Genomic DNA, 22,018 nt, shown 5'->3' with positions numbered 1-22,018 from the left:
AACACCCCAAATACAAAAATTGGATAAAATGATAAAACCTGCCTTAGTAAAATGTGGCTGTTCTCACAGGAGAAGAAAAAAGTGATCCATCTGTTTGGCTACATAGCATTAGAGGGAGAGTGAGAGCCACAGAGATAAGCAATCCTTAATTTCTTCTGTTTAACTGTGAAGATTGTGTAGAGGCACTTGAATGCAGTTGGATTAGGCTAGAAAGCCTGCATTAGTTGCCTATAGAATGAAGCAGAGAAAGAATAATAAACTCTGTACCTTAAGTCTGAAACACCAATTGTATTTGCTGGTGGTGAAAGACACACTTAGGAAATGATGTAGGATATTTTGTTTATAGCTAAGGGAGAACCTAACAGATGAAGAAAAAAATCCAGATACTTTAAGGACTTATTACTGCAGAGATCATCCTACAAGAAACCTTGAGGAAAACCTTCTCTCCCAGAATGCCTATTTATACATTATCTGAGGCAATAAATGGCTTCTCAAAGGAGATCAAGAAGGTTCACAAACAACAAACCAAAACCCTTAAAACAAAATAGGTACATCAAGATATCACAGAAGAGCTGCTAGGTGGGTTGTTGAACTGAATCAAGGCTCATTTCCTTCTAGTTGTTTTCAGAGGAGTTCTCAGGCCTTTAATTTTACTACTTCTTATCAGACCTCTCCAAGAGCTCTGAGGAGGAAAGAACCCTTTCTGTTTGCTTATCTCTCTAAGTGAATCTGATAGGAAATACCAATAAAGTGCTCCTGGCAGCTCCATAACTCACTGAAAATTATTTTTGTTTGTAATGTATTTGTATGTGGCATCTCTCTTCTCAGGTACCTTACAGAAAAGCTCTAGTTTTGATCTTTTTTCTATAGCCTACCTTATTCTTAATGACTCCTATGAAGTGGTCTTCCCTCACCAAATCAGTCTCCTAATGAGGAAATGTTTGGCCAGATTACAATATGAAGTTCCAGTTGGAGACACAGCATTCTTAAAACCAAACATGAAAGTTGATAGTTTCTTTAGCTTGCTTGGGCAATCACCTCATTTAGATTTTGAGATTGATATTTTCTTTCCATAAACTATCTTGAGCAACTTCACTGGAGGGACCCACAGATACTGGTCATCTTCCCCAATATACATTTGTTTCACTTATTTGACAGAAGTAGTTGAACAGGAAACCTAGTAGCCAAAAATTCACCAAGAACAGAGAGTATTGACTGAGGGCCTGTCATTGTATTAAGGGCAAATAGGGCATATTAGTATCCTTTCCTATTTCATTAGCATCAAGTAAACACATCTGTTAATAGCATTAATGAGCACTGATGAGCCTAAGTTGGGGGACAATCCGAATTTTTTTTTCTTTTAGTTGAATGCACTTTCACCTGTGACCTTTGGTGATTTGATATTTGCCCCACCCATAACTCCACAGCTCTTATGTACATATCTACAAATTATATATTATAGATTCTTAATATTAATGTCCATCTCCCCATCTTGACCGTAAACTCATTGTGGGCAGTGAACATGTCTGCTAACTCTGATATATTTAATCTCCCAAGTGCTTAGTACAGTACTGTGCACATAGTAAGTGATCAGTAAATACCATTGATAAATGTTTATGATCTTGCACATCTTCCTGTCTGTATCACAGATGGTTTAATAGCCATGTGTGCTTCATTCATTCATTCATTCATTCATTCTTATTTATTATATTTATTGAATTGTACTTACTGTTTCAGATTTGTATATTACTTATAATAATTATGGTACTTGTTAAGCACTTCCTATGTGCTGTTATCAGTTCTGGGGTAGATACAAGTTAGGTTGGACAGAGTCCCTGTCCCATCATCATCATCATCATCAATCGTATTTATTGAGCGCTTACTATGTGCAGAGCACTGTACTAAGCACTTGGGAAGTACAAATTGGCAACATATAGAGACAGTCCCTACCCAACAGTGGGCTCACAGTCTAAAAGGGGGAGACAGAGAACAAGACCAAACATACTAACAAAATGGGCTCACACTCAATCCCCTTTTTACAAATGAGGTAACTGAGGCCCAGTGAAGTGAATTGTTTTGCCCAAAGTCACACAGTAGATATGTGGCATAGCTGGGATTAGAACTCGTGACCTTCTGACTCCTATGTCCATGCTCTAGCCACTTACTGTGATAAGGCAAGGCAAAAACCTCAAGATTTGTATGGTTTATGAAAAAGAGTTCATCTGTGAACTTCTTAGAACCCTGGTGACATTTGCCTTATTCTTTCCACTAAGTTAATTTGCCACTGGGCATCATAAAGGTCTAACTTTGGTCGAAATTGAATTAGTATTAGTGTTTGCCTAGCTCACTACTCTTACTCATTAAACCTAGTTCTAGTGAAACGAACTCTTTTTGACAAGAGATCTCTGTGGAATTTTTTTTTTCAGAGAGCGAGCAATGAACACTTCCCAGCCTGGATTCCTTCAGCTTACAGTGGGGAATCTGAAACCTGAGATGATGTACACATTCCAAGTTGTGGCCTACAATGAAAGGGGACCAGGAGAGAGATCACAGCCTGTCAGGGTGGCCACCCAACCTGAGTGTAAGTATTAGCATACCGAGTAGAGACTGGAATAAGTTAGACACTCTCCAGCATCAAAATCTCAGAATTTAAGACAATTACCAACCAAACAGGAGGAAATCATTATCACAAATATTTGATTTTCCCGAGGCCAAAGTTATATAAGTATATTAAGGTGAAAAATGGAGAAAAAAATTACTTTGGTAATTTAAGGTTTAGATTGTCCGAACGGAGCAAATAAATCTCCACTCTTCCCTCAAATTATCATCCTATCCTTTATTTATTCCCACCTCACTTTCTCAAATTTTGACACTAAGCATTCACAGAGTATTGTTCCTTCATGAAATGTCTTGCAATGAAAACATTTTCTGCCCTTGTCAGTGTAATTAATAGGAATTAAAATGATGCTAGCCGCTTGGCCAGTGCCATTGTTTTGTAAGAGGCTGTAAAAAGTAAAGACAGAGGTAAGCATATTGAATTTTCATAGTTGCCAATCACAACCCAAGCTAGATGTATTCAAGGCAATAAAATGAGAATCTAGGACCTGAATAACTGTTGTCAAAACTGTAGTAACTGTTCTATCATATTTATCACCATGACTTCTTTGTACGTTTTCCTCAACATCTCGGTTCTTATTGTGTGCATGATCAGAGCAGGATAATTCTCAGTATATTTGGTGTTGATTATGTGTATATATCCTTCATTTCAAGCATGGGTTACCTTTAAAGAGGTACCACCCTTGCCTTTGATGGACTGTGCTTGAAATGCATGACCAGTGTTCAGTTCCACTTTGTAAAGATTATCCTTTGTCATGCTGATAGACTTTGCACTGGCAGCATTTGTCTCTCCTTAGGAAACATAACATAGACAGCCTAGTCTCATATGTATCTATCAGAAAAGAAGGTGCTTTTTATGAATAAATTTCATTCTAGTATTTTCAATATTGGGTTGAAATATTTTCCAGAAAATAGACTTCAATCCTTCTCTCTCTGCTATCATTAAACACCTAACAAGAGTTACTGAATAGTAAGTCTTTGCCAAATCCAAGCCTTAGCAATTGTTTGTTTCACTTAATCATCTCAATTCCAAACTGTATAAAACATTCTTCCTTTCTTTTCTTTATTTGAACCAGACAGTTGGTTACACTTGTTAGGCAAGTTAATTTTCACTATTTGTAGGGACTAGTACGTTTTACGTTAGTGTTAATATAGATACAGTTTAAAAATACTACTTGTACTTATAAGTAGTTTTCAAAGTACTTAGTTTCATGTTGATAAAAAATGCTACCCTGCTGTCTTTGTATTAGAGCTAGAGTAAATAAATTGTGTTACAAATGATATGTGATATATACTCTCTATGTAAAATCTAATTGAATTGTGTTACAAATAATATGTGATATATACCCTCTATGTAAAATCTAATTGACATTTTGGCAACTAAAAGCATTTCTGAGATTTAAAAAAAATGCTGGTATTTCCAAGCCTCATTCACTATAAATATCATTTTCAGAGGTATGGCAGCATTTATTTTTTAAATCCCAGCTCTCTACAAATTGTCCTTCACCTAAATAGTTAGTTCCTTTCAGTCATCTCTAAGAGTGTATTTATTCTCCACAACTCAATGATAAAGAAAATATAGACTTCCTATCATTATTTCTTTCTCTGACAAAATAATTGCATCTGTTAGAAACAGTGCTGTTTCTTTATCACTATTTCCTCAAACCTAATGCATCTATTGCACAATAAAATTACACAATTTCTCTACAATTTAAATTTCAAGATTCCTGTAGTAGGTGAAAATATCAAAAGTATTATGCAATTCCGTGTTCTTAAGGAATATAAACAGATGAAAAGTACAACAGAAATATGGCTGTCAGTGACTATTCCTGAAAGTGCATACATTTTCCTAGTAATCAGTTTAAGAGATCAACAGCACAAGATCCAGCTTATGAAATAATCACCCAGAATAGAAGAGCTGCATTTATACAAGGTTTTTGTCCCCAGATTAAATCTTCCTTTTTCCTAAACCCTTACCCCTTCTCTTCTGCTTTTATGGTGTATAATTTCATGACTGTATTATCAGTCAGGATTTAAACCCCTGCCTTCTTAAGGTTTTTCTAATCTTTTCATACCACATGTGGAGACTTTGTGAATTATTATGTTGGTCCTTTAAGATGCTGTGAGGGCAGTTCAATAGCAGAGAATGCTAAAATGGGTTATATACCAGCATGAAGGCTTAGGTTAATGTAGATAGTCTGTTTTGGGGACCTCAAATCAATTATCTTCTACAGCTTTTATGTTTAAGACACGTAAGTCATAAATCTGGTTCACTGTGCTTTTTACACTCAAGGGAACGTAGAAGATCATGGAGGTATTGCCCAGAAAATTTTGATTGAGTTATACATTTTGTTTGAGTAAATATTTGTCCTTTTCTGGAATTTGTCTTTTAATTTCTTCAAAATAACACTTGCTTAATATGATTGGTCAGGCCTGCCTACATTAAACAGCGCATTGTCTGAATTATCTAGATAATTTATTGAAAAATATATTGGAACCCACATATATGTTATTAATATCCTTCTTGATGGTGTTGAGTGATAAAGGGAAGTTGACCATTCTGTGGGCAATTTGAAATGTGTAGGCAATCCAGTGATCTAATTTAGGCCTAAAACTTCATTTTGAGATGTAGGTTTTTTGAAACAGCTATTTCTATTTCAGCAGAAAATTAGTCTATTCCTTTCTTTAATTTGCATAGTCTTAGACTAATAAGATGATGATGCCACTACCCTCTTTCTCTAGTAAAATCAGGGGAGCACAGATTCCAATAAATTTTTGGTAATTTTTGAAGGTCTCATGGAAAGTGATGTGTACTTAGGTCATAAATAGGTCATTAACTGGGAATGGGTGGCACAGGAGTTAAATGAGTAAGAGGTGAAGGGAGTGCAGGCAATATGATTCCTATCATAGAAAATCATGAAAGCTTTTCTGAGAAAATTTTGATGGTGTTCTACATTTCGTTTGAGTAAATATTCATCCAACTTTTGATTCTGCCTTCTAATTTCTTCACTACTACAGTTGGTCATATGACACATCAGGCCTGAGTACACTAAAAAACATTTTGTCCAGATACTTTATGGAAAATATATTTTGGAGCCTGAATTTCTGGCTTGAAATTGTATTCAGAGGCAAAAGGAATGGGTTTAAAATATAAAACTTAGTATGAATACATCACAGCATCTCTAACAGACCAGAATCAAGTAGCTCCCTGAAAACTAGCAAATATATGAAAATCAAGTGGTTCTGTTAAACACCTCTAGAAGCCATCATTCACTACACAACTAAATTCGAAAAACTTAGGCCAGGTTACAGCCTGGTTATAGCTTTCCTTCATCCAGCATCAGTTCTTTCCAAAATTTAGATCCATTCTTTCTCTCTCCTTTGTTGTTTCCTTTTTCTCCCCTGGTGTTCTCTCTGTGCAGTACACTTTTCTATCTATTCTATTTATTTTATTTTGTTAGTATGTTTGGTTTTGTTCTCTGTCTCCCCCTTTTAGACTGTGAGCCCACTGTTGGGTAGGGACTGTCTCTATATGTTGCCAATTTGTACTTCCCAAGCACTTAGTACAGTGCTCTGCACATAGTAAGCGCTCAATAAATATGATTGATGATGATGATGATGACCTGTCTATTCCTTTTCCTGCCAGTCTCTTTTCTTAATTGTGTTAAGAAATCTGTCCATGTCTCTCATCATTCCTACTCATAGTCCCCTCTCTTCACAGGTATGCTTCTAGGTCAGCAGGTTTCATCTATCCTTTTGTGTGTATTTTGTCCATGTGTGTATATCGTGTTATATGTTTCCCTCTGTGAGTTTGTCATCTGTTCCATCATGCTCTTTCTTATGCATCTTATCATCAGGAAAATTATCTTCAAAACTCAAGAACTTAAATAAATATCTTTGTTTTTGCAATTCCTTGTGAATATTTATGAGTATATTCATAATTCTCTATGTATTCCTAGGCAAGTGGTGTTTATTTGGTTTGCTCCTTCTGTGAGTTTCTATCAAAGTTTGCCCACAATTCCTGTGTGCTTCCATGTGTAACATTGTGAATATTGGTTGCTGGATATGTCTGCTTATGTCCTTTTCTGGAATTAATCAGCAATTCAGTCTTTATTATACTGAGTTTGAGATGGAGGAGATTCTCCAAAAGGTGAGAGGCTCTAAACAGGTATAAAGAGGATGGGGCTTTTATTGAGGTCATCATTACATAATAGCAGACAGTTTGGAGTAGGGCAGGGGATTTTTGTGGTTGAGGAAACTAGTTTTTGCTTAAGAAATGATTCTTCAAAATGTCACTTCTAAACTGGTGTGTTTTATATTGTTAAGGGGAGTTTGCTATATAATGGTTTTCTGACTGGTTGTCAGAGGGTCAGGTCCTACCCTGCCTTATCTAAAATATTTTTTTAGTTGGAGAGAGATGGAGAAATACATGTATTGGTTCAATAATGCAGCATTGTTAAGAGACGAGTACCTCAAGAAAACATAGTTTTAGATTTAAGGGTCAGGAGGAAGAGACAGAACAGGAGATAAATTTTTAGAGGATGACAGCAGAATTGATGACTGAGGAGACCAGTTAAACAGCCCATTTTCTCTAGATTTTGGAGCTGTTGTGTTGCGAAGGATTTGTTATAGCATCCAACATTGCTGCAACTCACCAGAGCTCTCCAAAGTCTCTCTCCTGCTGGGTAATCAGCATCATCTCAAACACGGTATAGTGAAGACTGAATTTCTCACTGATAATTTTATTACATCATTATTCATCATGGACAGCCTGCTAAGTCCTTGCCATCATTTTCTGTCATTTTTATCTCAAAAATGCAATTTTCAAATCTGTTTTCTAGTCATGCAACATTGGGGTAATTTTTTATGCTTTCCTCCTCCTGCTTTTTTTCCTGGATCATCTCTCAAATCTACCCCTTTATCTTTATTTTCACAGTTAAATCCCTAATTTGCAATCTTTTTTATCTTGATGTCTAAAGTCATTTCCACGTTGGGCTCCCTGCTTCTTTCTTTTCTACTCCTCTAACTTTTCAAATACTCCCCAAGATAATCATCTTTTCTCATCTTTGATCAAGTGCTCTCAAAGCCCTGATGAGCATTGATCCATTAACCCTCACATCGATTACAAGTAATCTGAAAAAATGCAAGTTGGCTTTCAAAGACAGCTGTCTATTCCTAAGAAGAGTATACATACTGGAAGAATCTATCTTGGCATCTTAAGAATATGAATCAGAATTGTTTCTAAGGGTGTTACATCTAGAACATGTCAAAAGCATTAAATCCATTTTATAATTTTATTATAGGTAATCATTATTTGCTTCACATTCAGTGCTACATGGAGGGAGGAGTTGGGGTGGAAAGCAGGGGACCGATGATAAAAACCCAAACCAAATCAATCTTTTGCCCAACATCAAAAAATTGATTCAAACACTGCTCTTGAGATCCATGTACCAGTATTACTGTTCTGTCCTTCTAACCACTATTTTGAAAGAAAAACATGTATCTTGTCATTATATTTTAACACATATTCTTTCATATTTCATGCATAATTCTATTTATTGGACAAAAATGTATAGTAAACATTAGCATTAGCAAATATAATGTGATCCAATTGTGATCTAAAAATACATGTCAATGAAACTAACATTATAAGTGCAGGAGGAAGGGAAATAGCATGCTTAATTGAAAGAATATAGACTTGGGAGTCAGAGGACCTGGATTCTAATCTTGGCCCTACCACTTATCTGCTCTTTGATCTTGGGCAATTCACTTAAATTCTTTGTGTCATCTGTAAAATGGGGATTAAATCCTTCTCCATCCAATTTAGGTGAGCCCCCTATGGGAAAGGGACAGACGGAAAGGGACAGACTACAATTCCTGGTACATAGTAAGCACTTAGCAGGTAGTGGTTTTAGCACTTAGCATAGTATAGTAAGCACTTAGCAAGAAGCAGTGTGGCTCAGTGGAATGAGCACGGGCTTTAGAGTTAGAGGTCATGGGTTCAAATCCCAGCTCCACCACTTGTCAGCTGTGTGACTTTGGACAAGTCACTTAACTTCTCTGGGCCTCAGTTCCCTCATCTGTAAAATGGAGATGAAGACTGTGAGCCCCACGTGGGACAACCTGATCACCTTGTAACCTCCCCAGCACTTAGAACAGTGCTTTGCATATAGTAAGCACTATAATAAATGCCATTATTATTATTACCATTTTATTAAAAAAAAAAAGATAAATAGGTATAATTTTCTTCTGCAAAATACTCTACGTATCTTAATGCATTTTGTAAGTCTGAAACCAGGTAAAGTATGGCGGGGGTGGTAAACAAACAAACAGAAAAACTTGGTCTTAAGAGGTCTTAAGAGATATGATTTAAAGGCATTATATAAATATGGTAGAGTGCGCAAATTACTGTTCATCTGACACCTGTTACAGTAATGGTGAAGATATTTATGGAGTGCAATATGCTGTACTAACTGCTTGAGGAAATAGGACCAAAGCAAAAGACATAGAGTCATGACCCTGTCACATAAATATCAGTGATGGCCTAGTCTTTATCATCATTCAGATCAGGACTATAGCACTTAGCCTGTGGACAGTCCAGGTAGTAGTTGCCCGTGATAGCTTTGGAAGGTTACTACCTCTGTAATTAGGGAAACAGTGTGTCCCAGTGGATAGAGTAAGGGCCTGGGAGTTAGAAGAACATTAGTTCTAATCCCAGCTTCACCACTTGTCTGCTGTGTGACCTTACACAAATCACTTTACTTCTCTGTTCCTCAGTTAGCTCAGCTGTACAATGGAGTTTGAGATTCTGAGCTCTATGTGGGACAGGGACTGTGTCCAACCCAATTACCATGCAGATGGGAAAATTCAGGGAAGATCTCTTGAAAGAGATGTTACTTTAATTAGGCTTTGAAGGAGGAGAGAGTGATGTTCTGGCATATATGGAGAAGGAGGGTGTTCGAAAACAGAGGGAGTATGTGGGAAAAGGATCAACAATGAGATAGATGAGTTTGAGACGCAGTGAGCAAAACTGATGCTAGAGGAGCAAAGTGTGTGGGCTGGGCTGTAGTAGGAAATCAGTGAGGTAAGATAGGAGGGGGTGAGGTGATTGAGTGCTTTAAAACAGATAGTTATAAGTTTCTGTTTGATGAGGAGGTGGATGGGCAACCACTGGAGATTCTTAAGGAATAGACAGATGTGGACAGAACTTTAAGAAAAATTATCTGAGGATAATAGCAAAGTATGAACTGAGATGGGGAGAGAGAGGAGGCAGTGATGTCAATTAAGAAGTGGGATATGATAAATGCTTTGTTAAGCATAGTAGGAGTTTCGAATGCAAGGAAAGGTTAGATTTTAGCAATGTTGTCTAGGTAGAATCAACAGAATTTGATGACATTAAAAGCGTGGTTGAATGAGAGATGAGTTGAGGATAATGCCAACGTTATGGGCTTCTGAGATTTGGAGGGTACTAGTTTTGTCCAAAGATATGGGTAAGACATGGGGAAGATAGGGTTTGCGTGGGAAGATGAGGAGCTCTGTTTTGAATATGTTAAATTTTAGGTGTGGGAAGGACATCTAGATAGAGATGTCCTGAAGAAAAGAGGAAATATGAGACTTCAGAGAAGTAGAAAGGTCAGGGGCTGGAAAGGAAAATTGGGGAATTATGCTCAAAAAGATGGTTAATTGAACCCATGGGAATGAATGGGTTCTCCAAGGGCATAGGTGTAGATGGAAAATAGAAGGGGATCTAGAACTAAGCCTTGAGGGGCTCCCCACTGTCAGAGGAGGATTCTGCAAAAGGGGCTGAGGAGGAGCAGTCAGAGAGATGGGAGAACTAACCGGCTGTGAGCAGAGAACATTTCTACCGATTCTATTACATTGTATTCTCCCAAGAACTTAGAACAATGCTCTACACACTGTATGTACTCAATGTATACAATTGATTGATTAAGGACAGTGTCAATGAAGCCAAGTCTGTATGTTTCAAGGTGAAGAAGGTGATTTACTATATTGAAGGCAACTGAAAGGTCAAAAAGTATCGGGATGGAGTAGAGGCTGTCGGATTTGGCAAGAAGAAGTTTACTGGTGAATTTAGGGCAGTTTTTGTTGAGTGAAAGGGTCAGGGACCAGATTGAAGTGGATCAAGGAGAGAATTGAAGGAGAGGAAGTGAAGACAAACAGTGTAGAAAACTCTTTCGAGCAGGCTGGAGAGAAACGGAAGGAGGGAGATTGGGTGATAACAGGAAGGAACAGTGGAGTCAAGGGAGGTATTTTTAGGATAGGGCTTACATAAGCATGTTTGAAAGCAGTGGAGAAGAAGCTATTGGAAAGTGAATAGTTGAAGATGGGAGTCTGGGAGGAAAAACAGTTTGGGTGGCAAGTGCTTTAATAAGGTGAGAAAGGGTGTGATCAGAAATGGGGGTAGAGACATGCTGGAAATCAAAGCTACCACCCACAGTGAAAATGTCACAAGGGAATAGAATACCATTTTCACACAGCTCTTCCATTCCTATACTCTCCATCTTTATTTCTAATCAGTCAGTCGTATTTACTGATCACCTACTGTACTACAATACAATACAGTACAATAGATTTGGTAAACATACATCCTGCCCACAAGAGGTTTACGGTCTGGAAAGGGAAAAAGACATAAAAATAAATTATGAATATGTACATGAGTGCTATGGGATTGGGACTGGGGTAAATAAAGGGTACAAATTCAAGTGCACAGACACTTGCACTTGGAACACTTCATCCTCTTCCTCCTCCTCAGCAGCATCATAGGTATTAGTTAGGTGCCTACAGTGGGTAGAGCTCTGTACTATGTCTTAATGCTTGGAAAAGGGGATGGTGGGAATGATTTGGATTTTCTGGGTACCCCATGTCCTGAGGCATTGATCACTCAATCACTCATATTTATTGAGCACTTAGCACTGTACTTAAGCACTTGGGAGAGTATTATATAATGGAAGTGGTAGACCCCATTCCCAGTTCACAACTCAACTTTTTTGCCTCATGAACTGAGGGGTCCCTGCACCTAGTTATTAAGCGCTTGATCTTCTGAATGTTGGTCTAGCAAAGCCACTTGAATTCAAGGCATCTTCTTCACTCTTGTTATGGAAAGCTTTGCTTGGAAAGTTTAATTTTTTTCCTGTCCAACCAGCCATGAAACCCGAGTAAGTCCAGGACCTGATTTTGCTTAACTATATATAGTCAAATGCCTATAGTCTCCTGCATTATTTTATACCTATGCTTATATATGCTTATATATATACTTACTATATCACATTGTATATAGAGAAAATGTAAATGTATATTATATACCATATAGAGAGAGAGAGACTATTACATATATTCATTTACATAATGTGATATGTTATATGTTTGTGTAGATATTATTTTATATGGCCGTGAGCCCTGTGTGGACATGGACAGTGTCCAACGTGATTTGCTTCTGTCTACACCAATGTTTAATACAGTGTTTTGAAACATTAACGAATACCATAAAAAAATTGCTGGATTTTTCTGAGCCCCTTGTCAGGAACATTATATTATAAAAATATGTTGTTTATATTGCACTATATTCTGAACAGTAGAAAAGATTATCTTCACAGACTACTAATACAGATAATTTGGTACTATTTTCCCTTTGTCCTGAGAGCATTCAGTAGTGAGAAGAATACAACTGATGTTGTCTTCACAGATGTTTTGTTAGAGAAACAGCGTGGCTCAGTGGAAAGAGCACGGGCTTTGGAGTCAAAGGTCATGGGTTCGAATCCTGGTTCCACCACAAGTCTGCTGTGTGACCTTGGGCAAGTCACTTAACTTCTCTGAGCCTCAGTTACCTCATCTGGAAAAATGGGGATTAAGGCTGTGAACCCCACGTGGGACAACTTGATCACACTGTATCCCCCCCAGTGCTTTAGAACAGTGCTTTGCAAATAGTAAGCGCTTAACAAATGCCATCATTATTATCATCCAGGATTTCACTTGTGTTAGCTGAGGTTATATTGGGAGAACAAAATATCTAGCCAATAGATGGAAATGTATTTGATTCTTAAATTATGATGAAGATGCCAAGAGGTCATCAGGTATTTCTAAGCAAATTTACACAACCTATTTTGGTGATTAGATTGAAAGAAGTAATGAGTTTTTGATGTACTATTGGCAAATTTATATAGTATTGAAGTGTTTGTGACAAAGAAAAGCAAAGGTGCCTGGTGGAAAGAGCATGCCTTGGGAGTCTGAGGACCTGGATTCTAATCCCAGTTCTGCCACCGTTTGCTGTTTGACCTTGGGCAAGTCACTTAATTTCTCTATACCTCAGTTATTTCATCTGTAAGATCAATCAATCATATTTATTGTGCACTTACTGTGTGCAGAGCACTGTACTAAGCACTTGGGAAGTACAAGTTGGCAACACATAGAGACGGTCCCTACCCAACAGTGGGCTCACAGTCTAGAAGATTAGGATTAAAGCTTTGAACCCATGTGAGACATGGACTATGTCCAATCTGATTATCTTACATCCACCCCAGAGTTTAGTATGGTGCCTGGCAGAGAGGAAGCACTTAACAAATACCATGAAAATAAAATGATGGTGGTGGTCATCATGAAAAATGAATACTTTCCCTCTCATTATGCCTATTGCAGAAAGGAAAAAAAAAACACAGATTATTCCAAAGCCACATGAAAAAGTGTTTTAATCACCCAAAGCAGTGCTCGTGAAGTCACTCCAGACTCTACCTGCTGTGCCTCTAAGGTTAATCCAATCTAAAAATGAAGGTCATCAACTGAGAATGCCCTATTACCTGGCCACAACAACCAGCTGAAGGAGTGATCTGTGCCTCCTGAAATAGTCATGAAGAAGTACCAGGAAAGAGTCAGGGACTGAAAGAACACTTTTCCAAAGTGTTTTGAGCAGTGATCTATGCCTTGGATTTGTTCCCAGGAGAAAATCAAGTGCTTGGCTACGTTTAGAGAGCTTGGCCTAGCAGTGTTGGGTTCCTGACAGCCACGTGGCAGGGGTAATGGAAATCTCTGCTAGAATAAGCCTCCAAATTAGTTATTAGTAGAGCATATTATAAACAACCTTTCTTATGGAAGACAGAAGCATGAATATCTGAGAAACTTGATTTCACTAGCATCAAAATGGAAAAAAGGTAATCCATTTCAGCTTCTACTTCTGCTTGTTAATCTGCAAACAGCCTCAGACTCGTCTGAGTGCCTTGTGTTTCTGCTAAATACAGGAAGCTATGTGGCCTTCAAGTGAAATGTTTTCTCACCCCCAGTTGGCTTTATAAATGTACAGTGACAACCCTTTGGCTACAGTGGGTACAAGCCTCATTATGGGCAGGGAAGATATCTGCTAATTCTGTGTATTTTTTATGGTATTTGTTAGGTGCTTACTATGTTCCAGGGACTGTATTAAGTGGTAGGGCAAGATGCAAACTAATCAGGTTGAACACAGTCCATGTACCACATGGGGCTCACTGTCTTAAACCCAATTTTACAAGGTGAGGTAACTGAGGCTCAGAGAAGTTAAGTGACTTGTCTAAGGTCACACAGCAGACAAGTGGAGAAGGCAGCGTGGCTCAATGGAAAGAGCACAGGCTTTGGAGTCTGAGGTCATGGGTTCAAATCCCGGTTCTACCAACTGTCAGCTGTGTGACTTCGGGCAAGTCACTTCTCTGTGCCTCAGTTACCTCATCTGTAAAATGGGGATTAAAACTGTGAGCCCCCCCCCCCATGGGACAACCTGATCACCTTGTAACCTCCACAGTGGTTAGAACAGTGCTTTGCACATAGTAAACGCTTAACAAATATCATCATTATTATTATTATTAACCCAGGTCCTTCTGAGTCCCAGGCCCATGCTTTATCCACTAGGTCGCATTATCTCTCAAGGGCTTAGTGCGGTACTTTGCACATAGCACTCAATAAATATGATTGCTTGGTAGATCGATAGATTAGAACAGTATCCTCTCCTTTCTATGCTACAAACAGATATGTGAATGTTATATTGGTATAGCCACATTGTCATCTGTCTATTTCTGTAGATTCTAAGCATTCCTTTATTTGAAAGTCAGCAACTAAACAGAAACAGGATGCTGTTTCAGGGTAAATACCGTGCGTAACTTAATTGTTGGCATTGATATTCTGTGTTTTCCTTTTACAAACGTCTTTGGAGATTTGTATCGTGAAACCATCATAGAATAGCATCCTGACGCTTGGTAAATGTTAGCAAAAAAAACCCTTGGGACAGCCCAGTGTCATATAGTCAAGAAGGGAAGACAGAATCCTCTAGACCGTAAGCTCATCTCTAGACTGTAAACTTGTTTTGGGCAGGAGATGTCTGTTTATTATTGTACTCCCTCAAGTACTTAGTACAGTGCTCTGCATACAGAAAACACTCAATTAATACGATTGAATGAGTTTGGAATATACTCTGGGAAAGGGATAAGTGCTGAAAAACCTGTTCTGGTTGGAATTGTTTTACAGGACATGTTTTCTGTGTTTGGTGTTTTGAAGCTGCATCCCCTAGACTGGGCACTCCTCAGTGGCGCTGGAGATGGCCTCGCCATACCCCGTATTTTATTTTATTTTGTTAGTATGTTTGGTTTTGTTCTCTGTCTCCCCCTTTTAGACTGTGAGCCCACTGTTGGGTAGGGACTGTCTCTATATGTTGCCAACTTGTACTTTCCAAGCGCTTAGTACAGTGCTCTGCACACAGTAAGCACTTAATAAATACAATTGATTGATTGATTGGCACATGGGTCAAAGAGAGCACTTGTTCCCAGTTTGTGGCATTAGCCCGCGCCTGTGGCCCTGACCCTATGGTCAGACGACAGAGTTCCCGGCAGACAGTCAGCTACCAACAGTGTTGTCAGCTCCCACAGACAACCTACATGGTTCCAGTTGGGGCATGGAGTCTTCCCTGGGGTGGGGATGGAGGAAACGTCATACACAGTCCTGCTGCTCTCATTCTTTAGTCCAGTGGGATATAATAATAATAATAATGGCATTTATTAAGCGCTTACTATGTGCAGAGCACTGTTCTAAGCTCTGGCATAGTATCCGACAGTCCAAAAACCTGAGTTTTCTCCTTCAGTATGAAAACTGAAGTGTGAGTTTTCATATCACATTATATGAATGAATATATGGGAATATATGGGAATAAGCGAGATTCTCGTCACTGATTGGAAAACTTTCATTCACCTCATCCCCAACCATCTTCCCGAACAAAGCCTAGTCTTGTGGGGATGATGCCTTGGCCCCACCCACCCCCCGTTCTCATACAAGTCAGATTTTGCTTTGACCTCTGGAGTTGAGACTCCTTTCTCAAAGTAGTATCCCAAACTTTCCTGATTTCACAGGAGATCATCTTAGAGGACATTGTTCATCATTTGCTGGTGGGTAGTAGTACCACATTTGCATCCCCCTTTTAGACTGTGAGCCCACTGGTGGGTAGGGACTGTCTCTATGTGTTGCCAACTTGTACTTCCCAAGCGCTTAGTACAGTGCTCTGCACACAGTAAGCACTCAATAAATACGACTGATGATGATGATGATGATGACCTTAATTTCTAGATCTGTTCCAGATTATGGTTAGGTCTGTGGTAGAGTTAAATTTAAGACTTGATTCTCTAAATATGCAGTGAAAAGTGAGACTTAGTAGAAATAGCATTGAACTGGGAATCAGGAGACCGGTGTTCTAATCCCCACTGTGACACTTGTCTGCTGTGTGACCTTGGGCAAATTTCTTCACTTCTCTCTGCCTCAGTTTCTTCATCTGTATAATGGTCATTAAATGTCTACTCTCTCTCTCCCCTTTACACTCTGAGTCCTATGTGAAGTCAAGGACTAGGTCCCATCTGATTATATTGATCTACCACCTCACTTAACAATACCACAATTAGTATTACTAGCAGGGAACTTATCTATCAATTCTGGTGTACTGTAATAATTAAAACAATAATAATGATGGTAGTTGTTAAGGGCTTACTATGTGTCAAGCACTGTTCTACATGCTGGGATAGGTACAAGCTAATCAGGTTGTCCCATGTGGGGGTCGCAGTATTAATCCCCATTTTACAGAAAAGGTAACTGAGGCACATTCATTCATTCAATTATATTTATTGAGCACTTACTGTGTGCAGAGCACTGTACTAAGTGCTTGGGAAGTACAAGTCGGCAACATATAGAGACAGTGCCTACCCAACAACGGGCTGAGAGTCTAGAACGGGGAGACAGACAACAAAACAAAACATGTGGACAGGTGTCAAAATCATCAGAAGTTAAATCAAAGAGAAGCCCAGGGTCCCACAGCAGACAAGGGGTGGAGCTAGGATTAGAACCCATGTCCTCTGACTCCCAAGCCCTTGCTCCCTCTACTAAGCCATGCTGCTTCTCGAATAATTATAGTATTTGTTAAGCACTTACTATGTGCCAGGCACTGTACTAAGCGCTGGAGTGGATACAAGCAAATCGGGTTGGACACAGTTCCTGTCCCATGTGGGGCTTACAGTCTCAATCCCCATTTTACAAATGAGATAACTGAGGCACAGAGAAAAAATAACTTGCCCAAAGTCACACAGCAGACAAGTGGCGGAGCTGGGATTAGAACCCATATCCTCTGACTCCCAAGCCTGGGCTCCTTCTGTTAAACTAAGCTGCTTCTCATAATAATTATAGTACTTGCTTAGCACTTACTATGAGCCAGGTACTGTACTAATCACTGGGGTAGATACAAGCAAATCCAGTTGGACACGATCCCTGTCCCACGTGGGGCTCACAGTCTTAATCCCCATTTTACAATTGAGATAACTGAGGCACAGAGAAGTAAAGTGACTTGCCCAAGGTCACAAAGCAGACAAGTGGGATTAGAACCCATGACCTTCTGACTCTCAGGCCTGTGCTCTATCATCATCATCATCAATCGTATTTATTGAGCGCTTACTGTGTGCAGAGCACTGTACTAAGCGCTTGGGAAGTACAAGTTGGCAACATGTAGAGACAGTCCCTACCCAACAATGGGCTCACAGTCTAAAAGGGGGAGACAGAGAACAAAACCAAACATACTAACAAAATAAAATAGATAGAATAGATTATGTACAAGTAAAATAAATAAATAAATATTTATTAAATAAATAAATAAATATTAAATAAACTATGCCATACTGCTTCTGTACTCTCCCAAGTGTTTAGTACAGTGTTCTGCACCCACTGAACACTTAATAAATACCACTGATTGATAGTCTCATGTAGACATTAGTGAAGATCCCTGCCCTTATCTGTTTTAAAACTGGTTTTTTTTTTTATTTATGTGGTAGGCCTGGAATCTATAAATTTAGGAGAACATGTATCAAAAGTGTGTGTGGGGGGGGCGGTGTTTATGATTTTCTAATTTAAATCAGTTCCTTATTAAAGTATATACTCTGCCTTTTGAGTTGATTGGACACATAAAGTGCCCCACACAATTCCTTGGATATTTGAAAACCCTTCTGATGAAATGGGATGAATCCCAAACAACAGTAGTCTTTAAACATTTGAAAATCTTTCTGATGATATGGGATGAATCTCAAACAGTAGCAAACTGGAAGGAACTGAACCCATCTTGTTCAGCTTTAACATCTTTGGGTAGGGCTGTTTACTGAGTTCACAGGGCTAAGAGGAGAAGCAGTGTGGCCTAATGGAAAGAGCACGGGCCTGTAAATCAGAGGACATGGGTTCTAATCCCATTTCTACTACATATCTGCTATGTGATCTTGGCGTAACTTAACTTTTCTGTGCCAGTCACCTCATCTGTAGAATGGGGATTGAGACTGTGAACCCCATGTAGGATATGCACTATGGTTCAACTTGATGTTTTGTATTTACCCCAGTGCTCAGCATAGTGTTTGGCATGTAGTACTTAAGTGCCTAACAAATACTACACACAAAAAAAGTGCCTGGCACAAAGTGTTTAACGAATGCCATTTAAGGAAAAAAAAACAAACCTCATTTCTTTACATGCATCATGTGTGCCCACTGGGAACATGCTAGGATTGGACTACCCTAACTTTTTATGTGCCATCATGTGATGTAGTGGCCCTTGTGATTTTGTTTTTTGTCCCAGATCACAATATCTTGGTTATGGTGACTCATGCCTGCAGCGATTAGAACACTTTGTGGTGCTTTTGCCTGGAAGATGGTTGACAGGAGTGAATCAAAATCCGTAATAATAATAATAATGGCACTTATTAAGTGCTTACTATGTGCAAAGCACTGTTCTAAGTGCTTGGGAGGTTACAAGGTGATCAGGTTGTCCCACAGGGGATCATAGTTTTCATCCCCATTTTACAGATGAGAGAACCGAGGCACAGAGAAGTTAAGTAACTTGCCCAAAGTCACACAGCTGACAATTGGTGGAGCGGGGGTTTGAACCCATGACCTCTGACTCCAAAGCCCGTGCTCTTTCCACTGAGCCATGCTCAGTGGAAATCCATGCTACATTATGATGAGGTGACTGAAATTCAGGTGCAGATTCAGTTGCTGGACTAGTGGAGGGGTTGGGGGAGAGGGTGATATTGTTTGGGTGAACTGACAGAGAACCTACCCTGCCACCAACTTCTATGGCCCCAAACACCCAAACTACTCACTGTACCTCCCAGATTGCTGATCCCTTGTCTACACCCTCCCATTGGGCTGGAACTCCCTTCCCACCTTCAAAGCCTTATTAAAATCACATCTCCTCCAAGAGGCCTGCCCTAACTAAGCTCTCATTTTTCCTTTCCCCCCCTCCCTTCAGTGTCACCTTCAATATTTGGATCCTTACCCCTTAAGTATTTGGTAAGCACCCCACCTTCAGGCTTAGAGGACTTATCCCTAACTTATTTGGTTATAATAATGTCTGTTTCCCCTAGACTGTAAGCTCCTTGTAAGCAGCGAGTGACTGAGCCCCTTCCTTCCTCTCCCCCTCGTCCCCCTCTCCTTTCTCCCATCTTACCTCCTTCCCTTCCCCACAGCACCTGTATATATGTATATATGTTTGTACATATTTATTACTCTATTTGTTTATTTATTTTTCTTGTACATATCTATTCTATTTATTTTATTTTGTTAGTATGTTTGGTTTTGTTCTCTGTCTCCCCCTTTTAGACTGTGAGCCCACTGTTGGGTAGGGACTGTCTCTATATGTTGCCAACTTGTACTTCCCAAGCGCTTAGTACAGTGCTCTGCACACAGTAAGCGCTCAATAAATACGATTGATTGATTGTTTGGCCCAGAAGAAGGCTCTGCAGCCCCGTCAGCTCCAAGATTGCACTGTACCTCCCCTGACTCTCAGCTGTTCTCCATTGAGGGGGAATGAGCCCCAGCTGTACATAATTTGCAAAGGACAGGAAGACACAGATGCCTTCTAATTCAAGGTAGTGCTTCTTCAATGACTGCATGAAATGGAGAGAGCAGAAGAGTGGTGAATTTCCTGCCAACAGAAGGGTTTAGAGGAGAATAACTTGGTCAAAGCAGCAGGTATGAGAGGACTGATTGTGCTGGTGTTTGTGGTCTGGACTGCTTGGGTAGAAGGAAGGAGGAGAGTTTTTATATTAAATCTATGAATTCGCTGATCTGGAAACATATTTTGAACTTGTGCTTTGCAGTCATCTCTTTATCCAGATGATGCTGTCTTTCCATATATGCTCTCTGTTTTCCTTGTTCTGTAGTGTTGTCCAGTTAAGCATTGCTTCAGACAGTGGAAAGGTACTTAGTTCTATTAAAATTTTAGCTTTTTAAGTCGACAGCCTGGAGGGTATAAAAACACTTACCTAATTCAGTAGGACAAAAATAAGCATGAAAATGTACAGCTGGAAGCTGTGTCCATTGTTACTAGATGATGGGGCAAAAGGTTTGTGGTTTCTACATCTAAATCTGTCACTTTTATGACAGAAGCCATCTGTCATTTTTTGCCTTGCACATAAGCTCTGTATTGCTTTTATGCAATTGGTCAAGGGCAAAATGGTGGAACATTGAGCCATTAGTACCCTGAAGGCTGCAAGTTAACACTCTAACCTACTTCATTGTTAATGGTCAGCACTTAACATTTGGATCAAGTTTCCCCCACTGATTCACCTTTTTCAGTCAACAGCAAAGTTTATTATGGGTTTAACTTTGACTATGTGAAGACCAGTGCATGAAATATATGTGGACATTGGTTCAGACATAGCTTCTGATACTGAGGCAGCTGAGAAATTAAAGGGTGGGGAGGGACAGGCACACCATAAGAGAGAAGAGAAGGAAATAGACAAATTGAAATAATATTAGCAATAGCTATTTATTTCTACTTTAAGGTGATAGCCTTTGGGCTCTTTGACTCCCATGACTCCAGGAAGAAGCAAATACCTCAATCTTCTCAATGTTTGAAATGTTATACAGAGGCTGCTGCTTACCCTCTGATCCTGTAACCCCATACTAAAATATGGACCGTTATCTCCTACACTATTCCTTCCTGATTCCCACTTGAATGGCCAATTCCCTAGATCATGTCCACCAATGCTAGGTAGGAAAAGTGGCAGCTGACAACTCTGGGTTTTCAGCACCCTGATTAAGGCATGGGAGACCCAGATTGCCATCTTAGGCTCTTTATGGTGCCCACAGAGATGAGGCTAGACGGGGAAAGTTGGCAGGAATTCCTGGTTGATGGCCCATGTCTCTATTCTGAATGCTCCAAACCCAAGGGGGTGCCAGAAACCCCAGCGTGCAATTCCCACCCTGTAAATAATAATAATAATAATAATAGCATTTATTAAGCACTTACTATGTGCAAAGCACTGTTCTAAGCACTGGGGAAGTTACAAGGTGATAAGATTGTCCCAAGGCGGGCTCGCAGTCATAATCCCCATTTTACAGATGAGGTAACTGAAGCACAGAGAAGTTAAGTGACTTGCCCAAAGTCACACAGCTGAAAATTGGCAGAGGCGGGATTTGAACCCATGACCTCTGACTCCAAAGCCCATGCTCCTTCCACTGAGCCATGCTGCTTCTCTGTCCACATTTTCCACTTCTTTTTAAGATGACCGCTGGGCCTGAATCCAACACACGGGATGCCCTAAGCGATCCTTCGGTCAGAAAACTTGACCACTGCTAGCACAGTCGGGACTAGAACCAAAGTCTCTTGATTCCCAGGGCCATAGGGCCAACAGCAGGGCCATCCCCGTGGATCAAACTGGGAAAGCAAGGTGTTGATCAGAGTCATGTGCAAAGTCACATCAACAGCTTGGAATTGACCTGGGGGAACATATCAAGTGGGGCCTCCCAGAGATCAGACCTGGAATCACTTCTATTTGATATCCTGATTAAACTGAATGCCAATACTACTAATACTAAATAATACTAAATCCACTTTGGTAGTAATAATAATAAATAA

At 39.5% G+C, this 22,018-nt stretch overlaps 1 protein-coding gene across 1 annotated transcript in view; it reads left to right on the top strand.

The window, feature by feature from the left end:
* The window catches only part of DCC (DCC netrin 1 receptor), a 1,045,544-nt gene that overhangs the window by 737,682 nt on the left and 285,844 nt on the right, over positions 1-22,018 (top strand). The window contains exon 9 of the mRNA XM_038743415.1: positions 2,427-2,581. Within this exon, the coding sequence (XP_038599343.1) occupies positions 2,427-2,581 (155 nt within the window). The remainder of the gene's footprint in view (positions 1-2,426; positions 2,582-22,018) is intronic.

Source organism: Tachyglossus aculeatus, chromosome 3 (assembly GCF_015852505.1).
Source record: "Tachyglossus aculeatus isolate mTacAcu1 chromosome 3, mTacAcu1.pri, whole genome shotgun sequence".
In the NCBI taxonomy this organism is placed as follows: Eukaryota; Metazoa; Chordata; class Mammalia; order Monotremata; family Tachyglossidae; genus Tachyglossus; species Tachyglossus aculeatus.
This window is presented reverse-complemented; position numbering and strand designations above follow the sequence as displayed.